Raw genomic sequence first — 20,630 nt, forward strand, 5'->3', positions numbered from 1 at the left:
CCCCTCCCCCGCATGGAAAAATAAGCAACGGCAACACTTGAGGAGGCGGCGCTGCCCATGGCGAGGTGGGGAGGGGGTGACTCGGGGTTCGGAAGATTGCGAACCGAAGGTGACGGCAACAACGAGCGTGCACGGTTCGCTCGCAGGTTGAGTCAGGTAATCAAACAGGCCTAGTTGCACCTAGAGGACGTAGCCGGCCATTTGGTACCGGCAATCAAACAAGCCCTAGAATTTGTGCACTTATTAAATCCTCAGCTCTGACAGGCCAAAATCTTGACACAAGAAAAAACCGGGGTCCTGACATGCAAAATCCAACATCCTATTTGGGCCCAACCTTCCCTCTCGTTCTCCGCCTCCGGCTCCGGCCACGCACCTCTCGAGTCACCAGGGACAAACGCTACGCAAAATCAACGAACGCCCAGCGCCCAGTCAAAACACTCCGACCCCTTCCTCCCTCCCCTCCCTCGCCGCCTCCCCGGACCCCGCCCCGATCCCACCGAACCAATGGCGTCAGAGATCGAGGTGCTCGAGGACACCACCACCTCCTCGACCTCCCTCGGCGCGGCCGCGGCCCCTTCCGCCGCGGAGGGCGCGGGGGCGCCGGCGGAGGACGAGTCGCTGAAGAACGACGTGTACACCGCGGCGGCGTATGGCGATCTGGAGAAGCTGCAGCGGCTGGTGGAGGGGGAGGGCCGTCCGGTCACCGAGCCCGACGGCGGGGGCTACCACGCGCTCCAGTGGGCCGCGCTCAACAACCGCGTCGCCGCCGCCCAGTACATCCTCGAGGTTGCCCTCTCCCCCGGCTCCCGCGCCCCCTCCAACGCCTCGCAACCACAGAATAAGTTATTCTGTGGCCACTTTGGGTTACCATAATTACTATACTAATTTACTGAGATTATGGTAACTCTCTCCTAAGTGATTTATTATAATATTATGGTATCATCTTGAATTATAGTAACCCATGTATCGTAAATGTGTATTGTCATTATCGTAAATTGGTACAAACATTATCGTGTATATATATATATATATATATATATATATATATATATATATATATATATATATATATATATATATATATATATTCGCTTTGCGTTGCTATTGGGGGATTTAGGGTACGTTCCAGGTAGGCTGCGTTGCGATGCAATGCACTTTCTGAGCTGGAATTTTGTTTGCTAGAACCGTGGGCTGCTTGTGTAATTGCGTGGAGGAGCCATGCACCTTCGGTGGTCATCATTCCTGTCAGTTTCTATGGCCGAGGCATCCTTGTTTGTGAACAAGTGTGCAGCTGCAAGCTGAATGCTTTGCCGTGGTGGTGGGTTTGGAATTTCGGGGCTGGTTTATGTGGAGGAGGGATTTGGATGGGTGTAGGTTGTTGGTACATCTGGATCAAATATACTTGCAGACAGTTGCAACAGGACAGTTCAGGAGGAATGTGGATGGCCTTGCGGTGTCAACTAGCTACTTCTATTTGTGCCTTCAACCATTTCAATTTAGATCAAATGTGTAAATGATATGCTTAGGATATAGTCTAGACCAAGATGATTACTGCTCATGATATGGCTTTTATTGCATGAATGCATGATCTCATGCAATACCCATGTTGTGATGATGCGGATTATTTTGTATCTTGGTGTCATAGTAGATATCGCTTTGTTATTCTGATCAGGTGGTTGTGGTTGAAAGGCATATTAGCTACTTTGGTTGATGACTGTTGTTGATTGGATTTCCTTGGTTCCCTTTGGTGATGATTTCGTGCTTGTATTTGAATAGCATGGAGCAGACATAAATGCTGTGGATCACACTGGACAAACAGCACTTCACTGGAGTGCTGTACGTGGTCATATTCAAGTTGCCGAACTACTTCTGAAAGAAGGAGCTAAGGTGGATGCTGCTGATTTATATGGGTATCAGGTCTGTATTCTCTTCCCTGCTGTTTCTTTGCCTCTTTGGTCCTTGTTGTGCCTGTCTCCACTTTTAGCTGCCTATCGTTCGTTGACAACCGGTAGCCAACTAAAGCAGTTTTGGATGTATATCCGCAGCTGACCAATTATATCCACTTTACCAGGTCAGAGTTTAATAGTAGACTAAAAACATACTTTGGTCATGTGATTGTTCTGGGTTAGGGGAAAAAAGAATCACTGAAGTTGATTATGCAGAGAATTTGCCGCAGCTCTTTAAGTCAATACACTTCTGTGTTCAGGCCACACATGTTGCAGCACAGCATGGTCAGACTGCATTCATATACCACATTGTTGCGAAATGGAATGCTGATCCAGATATCCCTGATAATGATGGAAGGAGCCCTTTACACTGGTTTGTACTTGTGTTATAATATGTTTCTCATTTGTCTCCTTGTAATTTCTGCTTGTGCACTTTGTAACATACTGCCCTGCTGAATTTTAACATTTTGCTGCTTATTTCTCTCTCTGTTTTTACATATTCCCTTCTAGGGCTGCTTATAAGGGATTCGCAGACTCCATACGGCTTCTTTTGTTTTTGGATGCTTATAGGGGACGGCAAGACAAAGAAGGCATGTGTAAATTTATCTCATGCCTATATTATTTATAATCATTCCTTTGGTAATTATATCAGCTTATTTGGTTGCTGTTCCTTTTAACTGCAAATGCTACTCTTAGGTTGTACTCCTTTACATTGGGCTGCTATTCGGGGGAACCTTGAGGCATCCACTGTCTTAGTTCAGGTTGGCAAAAAGGATGATATGATGGTGAAAGACAAAACTGGATTAACTCCAGCACAGCTTGCTGCCGATAAGAATCATCGGCAAGTTGCATTTTTCCTCGTGAGTAAAATTAACCATGACATTTATATTTCGTAATCTACTTGAAGTCCTGTTTCTGCAGCGTCGTAAGAGTCAAGAGTCCCAATGTCCTAGCATTACCATCTGATACTTTCCTAACTGCCCCAGTGAGACACATTAGCCTTGACTATTGACTTCTTCCTTTCCTATTTCCGGGTATCCCCATCTTGCCAAGACGGATTGATCCTATCTTCCAGAGCCAGCTGCAATTAATATCTTATTGCTGCTAGATGACTTCCTCACTCGAATTCATTAATTGAACTAGTCCTCTAATCGAAAAGGAGGGATATCCTGTTTTACGCTAGTCCGTTAATCACACCTTGCCCATGCTTGAATTCCTTTCTGTGCTACTTTCCCTAGCTAGCTATCTAGATTCATATTCCATTTATTACGCGAATACCTATGCCTATGTTTCACATGGCAGCAAGTTTCTTACTATGGTTTTGTATGCAGACATGTTATAACCACAAAACATTTAGTCTTAAGCAAGTTGGGGTAGTCTTTAGATGAAACCTGACATGAGACACATGAACTAAAAGAGCAAGAAAGTAATGAAATAAAATGGTAATATAACACTAGACTACTAGCTGCTAATGATTGTTGTAAAGGATGCTCTATTTTTAAGTTTTGATTGTGGCACATGGATTGCTAATATACAGTCATGTTACTGTGAAGGATTAATTGTTTGGATCGTTGTATGTTTTGTATGCCTGTTTCCCTGTAAATTATTGTTAACCGGTTAGGAGCAGCATAACATGCTGTCTAATCTGTTTAGTGGTAATTTTCCTCTGAATTTTGAAGTAAGAACTAGATGTTAAAATACTGAAACAGAGGTAACCAAGGAGGAAACAGAGGTAACCTTTCTAATGTTTAAATGCTCTCTGATATAGGTTTCATAGTGTCGGGTTCATAAATCCGGGGTTCCTCGTGGACCGGCTTCCCAACAAAGGCTCGGCCTAAGCAGACAACGCGCAACTCATGGGCCGGCCCAAGTATCTAAACAGCAGGCCAGAAGAGCGATCCAATCACCGACCGAAAGGTCTGGCCGAGGAGGAGCGGCGTCCGTTTTTCGACTCCGGCCCACCTCTCCGACCAGAGCGCTCACTTCGGTCTCCAGCCCGCCTCCGGACGGCCTCTCCGACCGGAAGGCCTGGCCAAGACACTACTTCCGACTCCGACCTGCGTCTCCGACCGGGGATGTGCCAAACCCCTGCTCATGGCTCTTCTCCGACTGGCACGATCAGAGCCGACTGGGACCAACCGACCGGGGACGTCCGCTCAGAAAGAACCAGGGAACGAACGGAGAAAGCAAGGCAGGGCGCACAAGTCAAACCACGATACCAGGGAGCGCACTCTGTACACCTGCAGAAACAGTACTCTTCAACCTCCCTGGCACAACAGAGCCCAAACAGTGTTGTAGGCGCCGATATTTTCCCTACAGTTTTGTGGGCGTCGTTAACTCCTATACGGTAAGGCTCCTCCCACATGTCTCTGGGCATCGACAGTGTTGTGAGCGTCGGCATTCACCGTACCGAGTGAACATGGTGAAACTCCTCACATGCCTCTGGGCATCAACAGTATAGCAGGTACCGACATCTGCCTTACCCGAACAAGACGACGCAACCTCCCACGTGCATCTGACATCCAACAGTGTTGTGGGCGCCTACCATCATCCTGTACCCGCCGGCGTAGGCAACAAGGCTTAGAAGCATACGTACTCTCTCCCTCTCACTTGTAAGACCATCCTCTTCATCTATAAAAGGGGATGCGCCCTCTCCCAACATTCAGATTCATTCAGGTTGATCCAGATTCACAAGATTGATCAAGTCCACTAGTACACAACCACAGAACCGCTAGGTTCGAATCACAAGCACACGCTTGAACACTTAGCTCATAGCAGGGCTCCCGTCACTCTCGGCCCTTCCGACTGGAGTCCGACCGGACCTCTTGTACCCCCATCTTTTTTCTTCTCGTTTGTAACCTCACTGCAAACTTCGAGCACCTGGGCTCAGGAATAAAGTCACCGACCGACTCAAACTGGACGTAGGGCACGTTGCCTGAACCAGTATAAACCCTGAGTCATTGAGTGTTAGGCCACCTTCGATCACAACGTACGGCAAAACTATAAATATTTACTTGTTGGTCACTTTCTGCACCGACAGTTGGTGTCGTTCGTGGGGAAGACGCTGTACGTTCAACACTTTTTGGTCATCGGATGACCCACTTTTCCGCCACCTTCGCCGTGGCGGACTCAGGCGATACGACTCGCTTCGGCTCACTGGAGTTTCCCGCACTCCCACCTGTTGGGATGTGGGTTCCACCCGTCTCCAAGCCGTCCCAGGCCTTCCTCTTCAAAAGCCTGGACTTTGTCGCCGACCGGCTCGGCGTACTACACCTCCGCGAGGAGACACTCGTTCCGGCACCCGTCGGAGGGGTGTCCTCCATCGGCTCCGGGACGCGCGACGATTTCAACAACGAGGCATCTGCGCTTCATTCCGAGCAAACTATGTTCAAACCCCGCTGTAAGTAATGTACATACTGTTATCTACTTACTATTCTCTATTTTCCACCAATTACCCGGAGGGACCCCGTTGTCCCCGTCGCGACTGCTATACGACCGGTTCCTCTACGGCCTCGCGTCTCCCGCGGACGCGTATGCATGGGGGCTTCGAAGGATGCCGGCGCCGCCCCCTCTCACGTCCGAATTCGTGGGAATGGCGAGCTATGCTCCCACCTGTTTCCTCGACCTCATGGATGACGATGTTGAGAGTGACGGCTCTAGCATCGGCGACGTGGCGCCTAGCCACCGTCCGTCCCGGGAGTGCGCTATGGCGGATGCTCCGGGACAGCCACCGGTGGTAACGGAGTCCTTACAGACACGCCCCTCTGGACCCTCAAGCGGAGACCCCCGAGCTCACACGGGAGCACGGCGAGGAGCTACGACAACAGTGACTGATCGAGCCGCCAACTGTGCCAGTACGCTCGGCGCACCACACTGTGCCCCGTGCGCATAAACCGGCGAGCAGCGCCCGGGGTCGCGCCCGTCGGGTCCAGCGCAACACCATGGACAGGGGGAACGATCCCCCACAGTTCGCTCGAGCCAATCAGAACATCGCCGCTGCGGCAATGCTTCTGCGCGGCCTTCCCGAGCCGAACGACCCCCACGAACAAGTCAAACCACGATACCAAGGACCATACCCTGTACGCCTGCAGAAACAGTACTCTGCAACCTCCCTGGCACAACAGAGCCCAAACAGTGTTGTAGGCGCTGATATTTTCCCTACAATATTGTGGGCGCCGTTAACTCCCATACGGTAAGGCTCCCCCCACATGCCTCTGGGCATCGACAGTGTTGTGGGCGTCGGCATTCACCGTACCGAGTGAACATGGTGAAACTCCTCACATGTCTCTGGGCATCAACAGTATAGCAGGTACCGACATCTGTCATACCCGAACAAGACGACGCAACCTCCCACGTGCATCTGACATCCAACAGTGTTGTGAGCGCCTACCATCATCTTGTACCCGTCGGCGTGGGCAATAAGGCTTAGAAGCATTCGTACTCTCTCCCTCTCACTTGTAATGCCATCCCCTTCATCTATAAAAGGGGATGCGTCCTCTCCCAACATTCAGATTCATTCAAGTTGATCCAGATTCACGAGATCGATCAAGTCCACTAGTACACAACCACAGAACCGCCAGGTTCGAACCACAAGCACACGCTTGAACACTTAGCTCATAGCAGGGCTCCCGTCACTCTCGGCCCTTTCGACCGGAGTCCGACCGGACCTCTTGTACCCCTCCATCTTTCTTCTTCTCGTTTGTAACCCCACTGCAAACTTCGAGCACCTGGGCTCAGGAATAAAGTCACCGACCGACTCAAACTGGACGTAGGGCACGTTGCCTGAACCAGTATAAACCCTGTGTCATTGAGTGTTAGGCCACCTCCGATCACAACGTACGGTAAAACTATAAATATTTACTTGTTGGTCACTTTCTGCACCGACACTTAGATTCCATATGAACTTCTCGATGATCAGTCAATGACTTGTGATTGCTCTTGTAAATGGTTACCTTCTATTTACCACTTAAGCTGGATAAGAGTGATCATATTGTGAGCTGAAATGTCCTTCCATTTGCTTACTTGTATTACCAATATTTTCAGGACAATGCTAGAAGGGTACACGACAGAGGATGTGGTGCAAACACCAGATTTGGGAAATTGTCAAAATTAGGGCTTGCTCCTCTTCTTTGGTGCACCATTATTGGCATGCTTATTACATATATACACTCTGTTATATCAGGTAAATTGAGTAGCATCTTTATGTTTTTTCACTATCTTGATCTTCTGTAATATGTTATTGCTGGTCTCCTCAGGACAATATGCCATGACTATGACAACACCATTTGGGATATTCGCATGGTCTGGAGTTTTTCTTGCAACTGCTGGGTTGGTCATGTTCTATAAATGTAGCAGGTATTTCTAAAAATTTGCATTCTGTTGATAGTTTTGGTCAAACCAGACCTGAGGGCATTGATCGCCAGTTACTACTTCCTCTGATCAGAAATGTAAGTTGATCTAGGTTTGTCCTAAGTCAAACTAGTTTAACATTGACCACCAATATCTAAAATCTTATGTACATTGACAATTCTAGATTCATTATGTAAAATCCTTGGGATAAACCTCTCTTCATTTAATATAATACATTTTGTGTAGATGTTGCTAGTCAAACTTTTTTTAAACTTAGGACAAACCTAGATGGACTTTATATTTTCGATCGGAGGAAGTACTTATTACTTCTTGATAATATTGTGGGTCTGTGATTTTTTTTTTTTGGTATTTGGTTAAACTCTCTCAGTTTATGCACCTTGTGGAGCATGGAAAATTAAAACTTTGTGTGATATATCTTAAACCGATTTTTAGTAGCTGACTGTTTGATCAACTCTTGCATGCTCAGATAGACACCAAATTATTTAAATCATTATATCATTTTTAATAACAAATATCTATTGTTTTGTCGTATAATTATCCTACTACTTTCATAATATCACGCACAAGATATAGATATATAGGCAGCCTTTATCATTCAACACCATCATGACAATTGCTTTATGCAGGAAAGATCCAGGTTACATCAATACAAGGAGCTCACAAAATCAAAGGGATGATGTAAGTTTCAAATATAAGTACCCATTAATTAATGTAGTTTCCTGCATGTAATTTTATCTTCTGATTGAACTTTGGTTCTTTTAGCTTGATGCATTTCCAGACTTCAAAAGTCAAAACATAATCCCAAATTTTGCTGTCTAAATCACATGCATTTGTTCCTTCAGGAACCATTGCTGAAGATGGAGTTAGAAAATCCTGCGCTTGTTTCTGGCAACTGGTCACAACTTTGTATAACGTGCAAAGTAAGTCACTTGATTGAGCAATTCAGTTGTCTCTTTCCTTGATTGTTATTCTCATGGATCAGATTCCCTAACATCTTCATTCCAGATAGTCAGACCTGTTCGTTCGAAACATTGTTCTACATGTGATCGTTGCGTGGAGCAGTTTGACCACCACTGCCCTTGGGTATCTAATTGCATAGGAAAGGTACATGTTTCTGTTGTGATTTCGTATTTGCGCAGTTGTGATTTAATGTATCTGCCTTCTCTATTGTATTTGAGTTAAAGATACTCGAGCAACAAATCCTGAAAGCTTGCCACCAACGTATAATCAACAATGAAATTTGATAAAAGTTGACATAAAAATCATGGTACTCTCTCTCTCTCTCTCTCTCTCTCTCTCTCTCTCTCTCTCTCTCTCAGAATCTTACTGAATTACTCCCTGTAACATTAGAAAGAGAATTATGGCCTTTAAAAAAAATTCATTGTTTCTTCAATGGGAGTGTGTTCTTTCATCTGATCTATTTGTGAACTGTAACTGCAGAAGAACAAATGGGAATTCTTCATGTTCCTCACTCTAGAAGTTTTTGCAATGATCATTACTGGCTCTGCTGCCATTATAAGTAATGCTTTGAGTCCTTTATCCTAATTATTACATTGGAAGTTCTTGTTGCTTCATTGCTGTTTTTGTTGCAGGAATTGTAAGGGATCCAGATTCCCCATCATCCTTTGGTGCTTGGATTCATTATTCTGCATTCCAGCATCCTGGGGTGGTTTCATTTCTCGCACTGGATTGTTTCCTTTTCTTTGGCGTTGCAGTTCTTACAGTTGTTCAAGCATCGCAGGTAAAGTTTTTTTTTTTTTTGAATTTATATTTCTTTTATTTTACAGAGAAACTTGGCTAGCTTTTACAGAGTGATTTTATATTGTTTGTGAAACTGTAAATATTGTTTGATCACTAACTGGAACATCAACTTTGATTAGACACCACGAACTTGTAAGGAACTGGTACTGCAGCCATTTGTGTTCACCATTGAAATCTTTGAAGCCTTGTTGGATTTGTTGTATTGTTTATGCCATTTTCAGCCTTTTCATGATTCATAAGTGTATGGCTTCTGATAGTATACACTAACATCTAAGTACTGATCGTGGTTTCGAACTCTAGAATATCAAGAGTAAAACTGCTATGTTATTTCGGATTCATTATGAAGTAACGGAGGTTAAGAATCCAGTTTGCTTTCTGTGAGGTTTCTGTGTAGGATGTTGCCTTCCATCCTATAGCTATCCATTCATTCCATCATTCCATTATACATTAAAGGCATACCTGCACTGTGCTCATGCCTTGCTTCCATCTCACTTGCAGATAGCAAGGAACATTACAACAAATGAGATGGCAAATTCCATGAGATATGCATATCTCAGAGGCCCAGGTGGCAGATTCAGGAACCCGTATGATCATGGGATTCGCAAGAACTGCTCTGACTTCTTGTTAAATGGATACAATGAGGACACTGAACGACTAGACCAGACATTGCACACCGATGAGGAAATGGGAATGATACAGATGACAAGTGCAGTTTCGCAGAATGGTGGTGACAATCATTTACATCATGGTAATGGCACCGACCATAGTTGTGCTGATTCTCGGGCAAACTCAAAACCTCATAGCCAAGTGGGTTCGTCTCAGTGTTGTGATCACAGTAAGAGGACTGATAGGACACCGTTGGGCCTAGGATTGGGCCTTGGGCGAAACAGTGCCTCCCGGCAGTATGTTCGATCTCTTATCCCATTGTGATCCATCATTTGGAGATCATGTGTTTGTTTCACTGTAGATTGGATTTGTTCACTGCTCCGGCTCCATCTTCTGTTATACGTGCCCTTGACATGGTTCACCATGTAGCATTGGCTGGGCAGGGTTAACATTGTTGGGCCATTAGCTCGGGAATATTCAAATATATCTAGTGTTGTAGTTTTGCGGTGAACTCAGAAGTTGAAGGTAACAATTTGGCTTGCGATTATCAGCTGATCTGCAGTCGGGAAATATCAGAGAGCTTGTGCAGAAAAGGTAACAGATAGCATGAGATGTCTACATATTGTTGTGTACATCAGGTTCGGTGGTACCCCCATTGTTTAGCATGATACGAGTTTGGAAAAAGGTAACTGTAAATCGAGAAAATTGTAAATTGATTAGTAAGCTCACTGCAGCACTAGCTATTTTCCCACTTTTCATTCATTTTTGGGTCTGGTTATTGTTATGAACCACGGAAAGAATTTTTGGTTTTCCGGTATGGGTACCTCAATTATAGTTGGGTCTGGTTATGGTACTGGTGGTGCATGGTCGTGTGAGTGCTTCAGAGTTAAGGATATTGTTGTTACGATATGAAGCATGTTAGATACTGACAGTAAAGATTGATGCAGAAGTTGTATGGCATGACTAATCACTTCTCGCGTGAGTTACTCTAGCTTACATCAAATTGCTTGGTACAAAAGGTACCTTCATTATTGTTGTAACTTTTTCTAAGCTATTGTTATTTGTTCACTTATTCTTCACCTGTCATTCGCTCTGTTCTATGAATTTCTAATCAACACCCTGATGTTCATATATTGATAGTCTAGTTCTGTTTACAAATTTCTGTGCATCCATTGTATTCGGGCAACGCCTGTGAATGCGCCTAGTGAAACATGTATACAGCGTCATTTTATAGAATTATTACTGTGCTAGATGAGTGTCCGTGCATTGCAACAGGTGCAACATAAATTGAATGAGATGTTATTATTTGTGGTGATTATTTGTCTGCTGGTGATTTCGTGAGTTTTATTCTATTTTATTTACTTGCCTTCCAGTGTCTCCATGCGGTGATTATTTGTCTGCCGGATATGGATCGCATGATGCGGTGATTATTTGTCTGTTGGATATGGGTCGCATGAGATGCAGTGATTATTTGCCTGTCGGATATGAATCGCATGAGTGTTTTGGTCTTGCCGGGTAGATGTTGACAATATGAATGTTATAGTTGTAGAGATTACTAACTGGGTTAAGAGGGTGTTTGGATCCAGCTACTAATATTTAAGAGGTGTGTTGGGATGATGTTGCATGGAGTGTTCGGATACTAATAAAAAAATAAATTACATAATCCGTCGGTACTTCACGAGATGAAATTTTTAAGCCTAATTAATTTGTCATTAGCACATGTTTACTGCAGCAAAACATTGTCAAATCATAGATTAATTAGGCTTAAAAGATTTGTTTCGCAAATTAGTCGTAAACTATGTAATTAGTTTCATAATTAGTCTATATTTAATACTCCATGCATGTGTCTAAACATTCGATGGGACAACAGCTAAAATTTAGGAGGGGGCAACCAAACATCCCCTGACTTGGTGGTGAAAATTTGTTGTACTTGCTTTCATTTAATAACCGATTAGAAATGTAAATTCAGGTAGTCGTGAAAAATCGAATCAAATAGAGTAAAGACATTTAAAAACCGATTATAGAAATGTAGTAATAAAATAGCGAGATAAAAAAGTGTCGGAAAAAAAAGCAGAGAAGCAAACATTTCAAAAAAGTGGGAGAAAAGACATGTTTGGGCTCGGCCCGGCCCGACCCGGTTCGGCAGCTGCCTCGCGCAACCCGACCCACCTCAGTACCTCACACGGCCAACCAAACTGACCTACCCGGAAAACCCCCGACCCCCGTTCCCCGCCTCCCGCCGCCGCTCTGCCTCCCAAACCCACTCTAAAACCCTCGCCGCCGGCGCGCCCGCCTCCTCTCCTGCGTTGCGAAACCCTAGAAAAAAGCAGTGGCGACAGGAATTGCTGCAGCCGCCGCCTGAGGAGGGGGCTCCACGACCGGAGAGGAGAGGGAGAGAGGATGGGGATCTTCGAGCCGTTCCGTGCGATCGGCTACATCACGGCGGGCGGCGTGCCCTTCTCCGTGCAGCGCCTCGGCACCGAGACCTTCGTCACTGTCAGCGTCGGCAAGGCCTTCCACGTCTATAACGTAAGTCGCCACCCTATAGCTCGCCCCCGTCTGTTCCGCCGTTTGAAAAAAATTCGACAAGGATTCGTGCGTCGAGGTGGCGTGGTTTGCTCTGCTGGAATTCAGTATCGTGAATAGTGAGAGCAAGTGAATGTAGTAAATCACTAGAACCTGTTTTGAGCTGGTGCGGAGTTCATAGTTTACTTTATTTTACTTGTTGCTCCTAGTGGGGGATAAATGTAGTCAACCGAGCTGCGTGATTGTCATTTGAGCCTTGCTCTGCTCTGTTCCCATTACATGCCTCCTTTGCAACCGAATTTCATTCTAGAAGCTTGCGATACTCACTTTGCTTTTTCCCTTTTGTTCTGCAGTGTGCTAAGCTGAATTTGGTTCTTGCTGGTAAGCCTGTTATTTCAGTTCATGTATTCTTTTTAATGTTCCTGTTTTTTTCCTTGTCGTTTATGAGTTTCTTATGTTATCAAAGGACCCCAACTGCCCAAGAAGATCCGTGCTATTGCATGCTACAAGGATTATACATTTGCTGCTTATGGAAGTGATATTGCAGTTTTCAAAAGGACTGATCAGGTACGGAAATTGCTGTGCTACCATTACCTAAACTTTTGCTATCTGTCCGGCATAAGTTATATTGGTCCCTTGGCTGTCCAAACTCATTCTTCTTTGCTATAAGCCTTGTTCATTTTTTTCTAATTAGAAAGTAGTCAAGATGTGCTATTATTATGTGAAATTAGAACTTTGGGATAATGCTGATCATCTGAGCTTACAAAGGGAGATCCATACCTCACCATATATTCCCATCAACTGCTACTTGGACAAAGCTTAAATAGTTAAATGTATGTCTCCCACATTCTCTTTCAATCAGGTGGCTACTTGGAGTAGACATGAAGAAAAGGTCAACATGCTATACCTGTTTGGAGAATATGTTCTAAGTGCAGATGCTAAAGGTAATATATTCATGTGGGCCTTCAGAGGAGCAGAACCAAACAGTGAACCAGTTGGAAGCATATCATTGGGAGATAAGTTCACCCCATCATGTATCATGCATCCTGATACTTTCCTAAATAAGGTGTTTGAAGCTATCTGAAGTTTTGCTTCAGAAATAGTGTTCATTCCGAAGCTCATCTGCATTCTGTTTCTTTTCTGTTAACAAGTCTGTTTCTGCATCAGGTAATTGTTGGTAGCGAAGAAGGCCCCTTGCAGCTGTGGAATATCAGCACAAAAAAGAAACTGTATGATTTCAATGGTTGGAACTCACTGGTTCGGTGTTGTGTCTCTTCGCCTGCTCTGGATGTAGTTGCTGTCGGATGTTCTGATGGGTCAGTTCATGTTCATAATGTAAGATATGATGAAGAATTGATGTCTTTCAACCATCAGATTCGTGGTGCTGTGACTGCACTGTCATTTCGAACAGGTGATGTAGTAATATATTGTAAAATGAAAAAAAAAACTTTAGATAATGGAATTTTTATTAGTGCTTAGTCAACTACATTGTTACAAGAACAACAAAAATCCTTATTTTCCTTGTAACATGCTTGTCTCAAGCCCTAAACCGGTTCCTTATCAAAATTTTAGTTAGTGCAGGTACCACCCAGTACCTGAGATCCAACTTAGCCAGTGTACCTACTAATTCCCTCTGTTCCAAATTATAAGTCGTTTTGGCTTTTCTAGGTACATAGATCTTGCTATGCACCTAGATATATATTATGTCTAGATACATGGCAAAACAATGTACCTAGAAAAGCCAAAACGACTTATAATTTGGAACGTAGGGAGTATCATTTGATTATTTTGTTTGCATTCAAAAATTTGATTATTTTGTTTTTTTACTGTTTGGAGCTTGAACGAGATTTTAATTGACAAAAAAAAACACAACTTTTATCATTAAAGTTGTGTTGAAGAGTCCTCCCTAGTTTGAATAAACTTTTGCTGCTTTATTGACACTAATTTTTTGTAAAATTATAGAGCCCACATTTGGGTTATTATGGAATCACATTTGGATTTTCTTATTGCTGGGCAGATAGCCAGATACTTTACTGACATCAATGTTTTATTTTTCTTTTTTTGGTTATGATGTCTGACTTTCCATTTTGGTTACACCAAAGTTGCACTATTGTAATGTTATACCACTTCTGTATCTCAGACTAGCTAAAGCGGTCTTTCCCAAATTTACCTTTTTTTCAGATGGGCAACCCCTTTTGGCCTCTGGAGGTTCTTCAGGCGTTATCAGCATATGGAATCTTGAGAAGAGACGGCTGCATTCTGTGATTAGGGAGGCCCATGATGGTTCAATAGTTTCACTTCACTTTTTTGCGAACGAACCTATTCTGATGAGTTCAGCTGCTGATAATTCAATCAAAGTTAGTGCCTGTTTTTGGTTTTACTTCTCAGTTGCTGTATGGTAGAAAACTGCATGCACTGTCTACTTACCCAGCTTCACCAGCTGTCCAATCACTTGGAAGTTGCAAACCTTTGCACGCTTTATCTTCATAATGGTTCAGTAGTACTGAAATTATGCAGGCCATTATGCCTCACATCGAGGAGTATATTTTCTTGTATGGTTGCAATATTTCAATGTTAGCCTGGCGCGCCTTACATATTTTAACATGGGCAGGGGCAACAAGAATCTTCTTTCTGACAACTAGCATCTGACTTGATAGCCTGCTAATAAGTGCAGCTAACAAAATAGCCGGGAACAAACATACAATTCCCTTATCAATGTTGCCTGTTAATGGCCTCGTTTAACTTTGAGGTCCTAATCTAATATGCTCTACCAGATATGGATATTCGATAGTAATGATGGAGATGCTCGTCTGTTACGATTTCGAAGTGGTCACAGTGCTCCACCTAGGTGCATAAGGTGCAGCTTACAATCCAATTTGTGTCTTTTCTTTTGCTTCCTGTCAGTTGTGCTTTTGCTGAGTCAACCTGTTTTTGTTCTTAGATTCTATGGCAATGGAAAATGCATATTATCTGCTGGTCAAGATCGTGCATTTCGTCTTTTCTCAGTTATCCAGGTAACTAATTGCATCATAACTTAGTAATAGTGTTTTTATAAGAACACCTCAAATACCAGGCTGATTTGCTACTTTCCCTTTTTGATGCAAAAACTTAATATTCTCATTCTGTTTTAATTCTCGTGATGTAACTTTTCTTAACAGGATCAACAAAGTAGAGAGCTTTCTCAGCGGCATGTGGCGAAAAGAGCAAAAAGGCTAAGAGTAAAGGTGCAAATCTGGGGTTTATTCATTTATTGCGTTCAATCCCCCTCCCTCTGTTTGGGTGTTGAAATTTTTCTCTTTTTTCCTGCAGGAGGAAGAGATCAAGCTAAAACCAGTTGTTACATTTGACTGCGGTACTATTTTGGTTTCTTGCAAGTTGCAAAATTTCTTAATATTATGCTAATATCGTTAAGAAAATTCACTGGTATCCAGGGGAGCCGGCGTGCCAATAGTGAAAATAGGATCATTCCAACATGTTGGAATGTTTAAAAGATTAATTACATAAATATACCATGTACGTAGAACCTGCAGAAATTCAGTTCAGATTTCAGTTTCACCTTTGATGTCAAGATTCAGAAAAGACAAGTAGAAGTATATTAGCACATGATGAGCAATGTCACACTTCATGTGAATTTGAAATTAGATTTTTGCAGGTTGTCTTAACTTTGTATACTGGATACCTGATTCTTTTATGGAATTTCGGAAGATTGCAAAATGCTGAATTCGCAGAATCCACACTCATCATATAAATTCTGCTGCTTTGCATAGCAAGTTTTTTTTGGGAGCATATAAAAGCAGGAGGTTTAAGATATATTTTTGTGTCGAAAAGTGTTACTGTTATCTCGATAATTGGCTGTAGAGTTTTTAATCCAACAAACCGCATGACCTTCATCTCATTATATGATATATAATGTTACCAAAATGTGGATATTTTGGAAAGGGGCGGGAGGAGAGCAATAGCTGAAATATAAGTTGCAGAAGTAGGTAAACTTAAACTAGGAAGCACCTTAGGCTGGCATATCATTGGACAAACAATCTCAGTGTTGTAGCTTATTGCTGCTAAGGTTAGAGCTTCATGTTAACAAAGATTGGTTGAAGTGACTTCTGATGCTATCCAGTATGGGCCTTCTAGTATCGTCTATCATGTTGTTTGTAAGATACCAGACACGGCAACGGCAGACATGTTGCCTAGCTCTCATGACATTGCAAATGCTATCCGAGAAATCGTTTCATGAGCGCTCTTAGCCATTTGCTTATTTTTTATGCAACAAACTTACTAAATGTAGTGATTATCAATAACTGCCGCAATCAATGGCACAGCACCGCACTACTATCACCTAACGGATTAAATTGTGCCTGAGATGTTAGTTATACATCTTTGACCTCTTAAGATATTTCACAGATCTCATATCTTCTGTTTATATACCTGTCTATGCTATGCAAATCTAACATTTAGACTGCCCTCACTTTTTCAGCTGAGATACGTGCACGTGACTGGTGTAATGTTGTCACTTGCCACATGGATACTCCACAGGCATATGTATGGCGTCTTCAGAACTTCGTTATTGGTGAACATGTTTTGACACCATCATCAAGCACTGTGACACCGATTAAGGTAATGCTTGTTTTTGAAGTTTTGCATCTATCGGATTTCATTGTAGACTAGAAAATGTGATTCCTAAAATTCAAGTGCTATTATTTGCTTTTTGAAGCATCATTTTCTTTTTCTGACAGGCTTGTGTGATAAGTGCATGTGGTAATTTTACTATCTTGGGCACTGAAGGTGGTTGGATCGAAAAATTTAACCTTCAATCAGGGTTTAGTCGTGGTAGTTACATTGACACTTCGTTGGCAATGCAATGTGCACATGATGGTGAAGTTGTTGGGTTAGCTTGCGATGCCACAAATGGCTCTCTAATTAGTGCGGGATACCATGGTGATATTAAGGTATGACACTTTGTTGTGCTGTAGTGTGCTTCTTGTTGTGAGCAGGCATGAACATTACGGTTACGGAGAACTGTGCTCTTCATTTTCTGGGTCAACTAGTTAAATTGTTTCCTTGGCATTTACATATTATCTTTCAAAATATTTTAACCCTACAATCAACAATAGCCGTGTATGATCCACCTGTTTTTTTTTTATCAAATTTACTCACTTTTGAACTTTTCTTTAAAAGTCTCAATGAAATTTTGGCCACAATTATATTAACTATAAAATTGTGTATCTTGCAGTTATGGGATTTTAAAACTTGCAAGCTGAAATCCAGATTGGATGTTGGTAAATCTGTCACTAAAATTGCATTTCACCGGCCAAATGGTAGTATACTAGTGTTCAACATATTTGGTATTCCCATGAGGAAGTTTTCAGACAACTAACAATTATTTGCTATTTATGGCAGGTCTTCTTGCTACCGTAGCAGGTGATATGGTACTTATATTGTTTGATACGGTGTCCATGAAAATGGTTCGTAGATTTGAAGGACATACAGACCGTATCACTGATTTGTGCTTCAGTGAGGATGGAAAATGGCTCATCTCGTCTAGCATGGATGGGACTCTTAGGATTTGGGACATCAGTTTAGCAAGGCAGATAGATGCAATGCATGTTGATGTATCTATAACATCTATCTCTATGTCTCCTAATATGGATGTGTTGGCAACCACTCATGTTGATCAAAATGGTGTCTACCTCTGGTAGAGTTCTGTTGCATCACCCTATGCTCAGCCAATTATATCACCCATGCATATCTCAATTCATTTTGTAGCTATATATATAGTTCCGAAAATAAATAAATCATGAGATTGGCCTTCCAGCTGGTGCAATTTGCACAAATATGTTATTCATCTCACTTATAGCCAACGGAATAGTATTATCAGTACACTCTGTTTCAACATATGCACCGAATTAGAGTTGTGTGGCATAGCATGCAATTTTATACGCCGTGATATATATAGTGTTCTTCCAGTTTTTTTTTTCATCTGTGGTCTCATACATGTGTTATAAATTTGACAGGGTTAATCAATCTTTATTCTCGGCCTCAACAAATACTGAAAATTATGGCAGTGGTAAACATGTACGGAATGTGTGTTTGCCAGCTGTTTCATCTGCAGAGAGATCCGAGGAAGAACAAGTTCAGAATTCAGGAGAGTCATATAAGTCCAGTATTAAACCTTTTGTCGTAATGGATCATCAAATACCCAATCTAGTCACCCTCTCCTTACTTCCAAAGAGTCAATGGCAAAGTTTGACAAATCTTGACATTATAAAGGTAATATGCTTGTCTTGGTTCTAGCTTTTCAGGTTTCAACATTGCAAAGTTATGAATTATGTGGCCTATACTATATTGCTTGCTTAAACCTTATATAAAAGAGCTTTATTGTGTTGAAAAACTAGATTAATGTCCTAACCTTTGTATTATGTTTTTAGGTTCGCAATAAACCAATTGAGCCACCTAAGAAACCTGAGAAGGCACCTTTCTTCTTGCCTTCAGTTCCATCCCTTTCTGGGGAGATATTGTTTGAGCCCCCTGCCAGCACAAAAGAAACAGACATCAGTACCACTAAGAATACATATCACAAGATGTCTGAGCTCTCCTCTCATTTCAGTCAGCTGTTGCAATCTTGTGGTGAAACAAAGGACTGTGAGTATTTACTATTATCTTTACTCATGTAAATTTTCCTTAGTAACACTTGTAAGGCTTAGCTTGTTAATCCTATAAAAAGTTGCTGCCATACTGTCATTATTGTTAAATCCATCTTTACTCAAGTAATTTTTCCTTAATAACACTTGTAAGGCTTAGCTTGTTAATCCTATAAAAGGTTGCTGTCATACTGTCATTGTTGTTCAATCCCGTATATCTGATGACTCTAACCATCATATGCAACCAGAAAGAAGGATAAATATCTGGAGATGCATTCTCACTATGTTGCTTTTAGAGACTGATGCTCGTGATTTTAAGCACTGACCTCGAATTTGTTTTGCAGATTCGGCTTTTACTGACTACCTGAAAGGCCTGTCACCGTCATCTTTAGATATGGAACTGCGAATGCTACAGATAATAGATGATGAAGAGTCTGAAGATCTGGAGCAAAGACCTGAGCTTCAGTCCATTTCATCGCTGTTGGATTATTTCATTCATGAACTTTCCTTTAGGAATAACTTCGAGTTTGTCCAGGCTGTTCTGAAATTGTTTTTGAAGGTATATATCTGTGCATTGTTTTGACTGGTTTAAAATTATGCTCAAAGGCATGTGATAATAAGTACATAACATCTTAACCCATCAAGTTTGTACTTAGAAGTCTTTTTTTTTGGGAAGCAGATACATGGTGAAACAATACGACGGCACTCGATGCTTCAGAGTAAGGTGAAGAAGCTTCTTGAGGTCCAGAGCTTAGTTTGGCAGAAGATTGATAAGATCTTTCAGGGTGCACGATGCATGGTTACATTCCTCAGTAACTCACAATTTTAGTAGCAGGTGATTCCCTGTCATTTGTTTTGTGAAACAAGTTCGCTTCATTTACTGACTGGTTAGATTTTGACCTTCCTTTTTTCTCACAACACTTGTAAATTGTAATGCTGCATTTTTTTGGAGGTAGAATATTTTCAGAGCTCAACTTACCATTGACATTTTGGTTGTCTCAGCGAGCTTCTTTATATATTCTTCTGCAGCTTCGTAATCTATTTTCTTTTGTCCCTAAATAGGCCGGAGCTCCACATACCAGGGCATACGTGGTGTCTAATACCTGCAGGAATTGTGGCCATTGGATTGAGCAAGTGGGTATAGCTTAGTTTTGGAGATGGCAGTAAAACGGATTTGGACGTTCTCAATCATGGCAGTCCAAGCTGTCCGCACAGATATTGGAGCATCGTTGAGCAGCAGACATGGCTATATACTCTATGCTTACAGTTTTGCTGTAGCAGTTACGCAGCAAGGAGTCCACTTGGTAAACATTGATAGCTACCAAAACAGCTCCATCTTGTGATGTAACAATTTTGTAGTTTTACATTTGTGTCATCCTTTTGTAACAAACTGATGTATCAAACACCAGTCTTGCAAGAAATGCGGCCCTGCTTCAGCAGTACTTTTCAGTGAACGAACAATGTTTTTCTCTCATAACAAATCAGCATAAACATTAGCATAAGTCAAATTTCAGCGAAACGAACAGGTGAAAATATCCAAAATGTACCAAAGTTTGCAAATATATTAGAAACACTACGTAGATTTCTCCCCCAAGAATCTCTGAAAACAATCACCGTTATGAGCAGTTATTTTGTGCAACAATATAAAAAGCAAATTCAAACTCAGATCGTGTTTGAGATTTTGAGATGTGGGTGTGAACAGTGTGTAGCTTTGTTGCACCTGAATTTTTCAACTCTAACTCACAAATCTAATCGACTTTGCAGCTGACTTTTCCGTGGACCT

General features: G+C 42.3%; 2 protein-coding genes across 4 annotated transcripts; both read left to right on the top strand.

The window, feature by feature from the left end:
- The first annotated feature begins 370 nt into the window (after positions 1 to 370).
- On the top strand, positions 371 to 10,755 carry LOC136521725 (protein S-acyltransferase 24-like). Of its 2 annotated transcripts, none has more exons than XR_010775645.1 (13): positions 371 to 786; positions 1,777 to 1,917; positions 2,207 to 2,319; positions 2,457 to 2,536; positions 2,643 to 2,806; positions 6,990 to 7,128; positions 7,202 to 7,301; positions 7,943 to 7,994; positions 8,159 to 8,236; positions 8,322 to 8,420; positions 8,501 to 8,583; positions 8,757 to 8,835; positions 8,909 to 8,961. XR_010775645.1 is itself a non-coding variant. In XM_066515496.1 (13 exons), exons 1-13 carry the CDS (start codon positions 505 to 507, stop codon positions 10,005 to 10,007), a joined length of 1,908 nt encoding a protein of 635 aa, XP_066371593.1. In that variant the 5' UTR covers positions 371 to 504; the 3' UTR covers positions 10,008 to 10,755. The 2 variants fall into 2 exon arrangements, 1 of the variants encoding a protein (XP_066371593.1); XM_066515496.1 differs by lacking the exon at positions 8,501 to 8,583 and adding an exon at positions 9,576 to 10,755 and having other exon boundaries at positions 8,909 to 9,057.
- A 623-nt stretch (positions 10,756 to 11,378) lies between these two features.
- Positions 11,379 to 20,289, top strand: LOC136520288 (U3 small nucleolar RNA-associated protein 21 homolog). 2 transcript variants are annotated; one of them, XM_066513739.1, is made up of 19 exons: positions 11,383 to 12,212; positions 12,563 to 12,590; positions 12,676 to 12,776; positions 13,072 to 13,275; positions 13,377 to 13,620; positions 14,391 to 14,566; positions 14,984 to 15,066; positions 15,151 to 15,223; positions 15,368 to 15,433; positions 15,519 to 15,561; positions 16,684 to 16,823; positions 16,943 to 17,155; positions 17,440 to 17,524; positions 17,607 to 17,901; positions 18,221 to 18,476; positions 18,635 to 18,848; positions 19,192 to 19,406; positions 19,527 to 19,682; positions 19,910 to 20,289. In XM_066513739.1, the coding sequence occupies exons 1-18, from the start codon at positions 12,084 to 12,086 to the stop codon at positions 19,674 to 19,676; spliced, it is 2,715 nt and encodes a 904-aa protein (XP_066369836.1). In that variant the 5' UTR covers positions 11,383 to 12,083; the 3' UTR covers positions 19,677 to 19,682; positions 19,910 to 20,289. The 2 variants fall into 2 exon arrangements, with proteins under 2 accessions (XP_066369837.1, XP_066369836.1); XM_066513740.1 differs by lacking the exon at positions 16,943 to 17,155 and having other exon boundaries at positions 11,379 to 12,212.
- Positions 20,290 to 20,630: the final 341 nt, after the last annotated feature.

The sequence above is a fragment of the Miscanthus floridulus genome, chromosome 18, assembly GCF_019320115.1.
Source record: "Miscanthus floridulus cultivar M001 chromosome 18, ASM1932011v1, whole genome shotgun sequence".
NCBI classification, from domain to species: Eukaryota; Viridiplantae; Streptophyta; class Magnoliopsida; order Poales; family Poaceae; genus Miscanthus; species Miscanthus floridulus.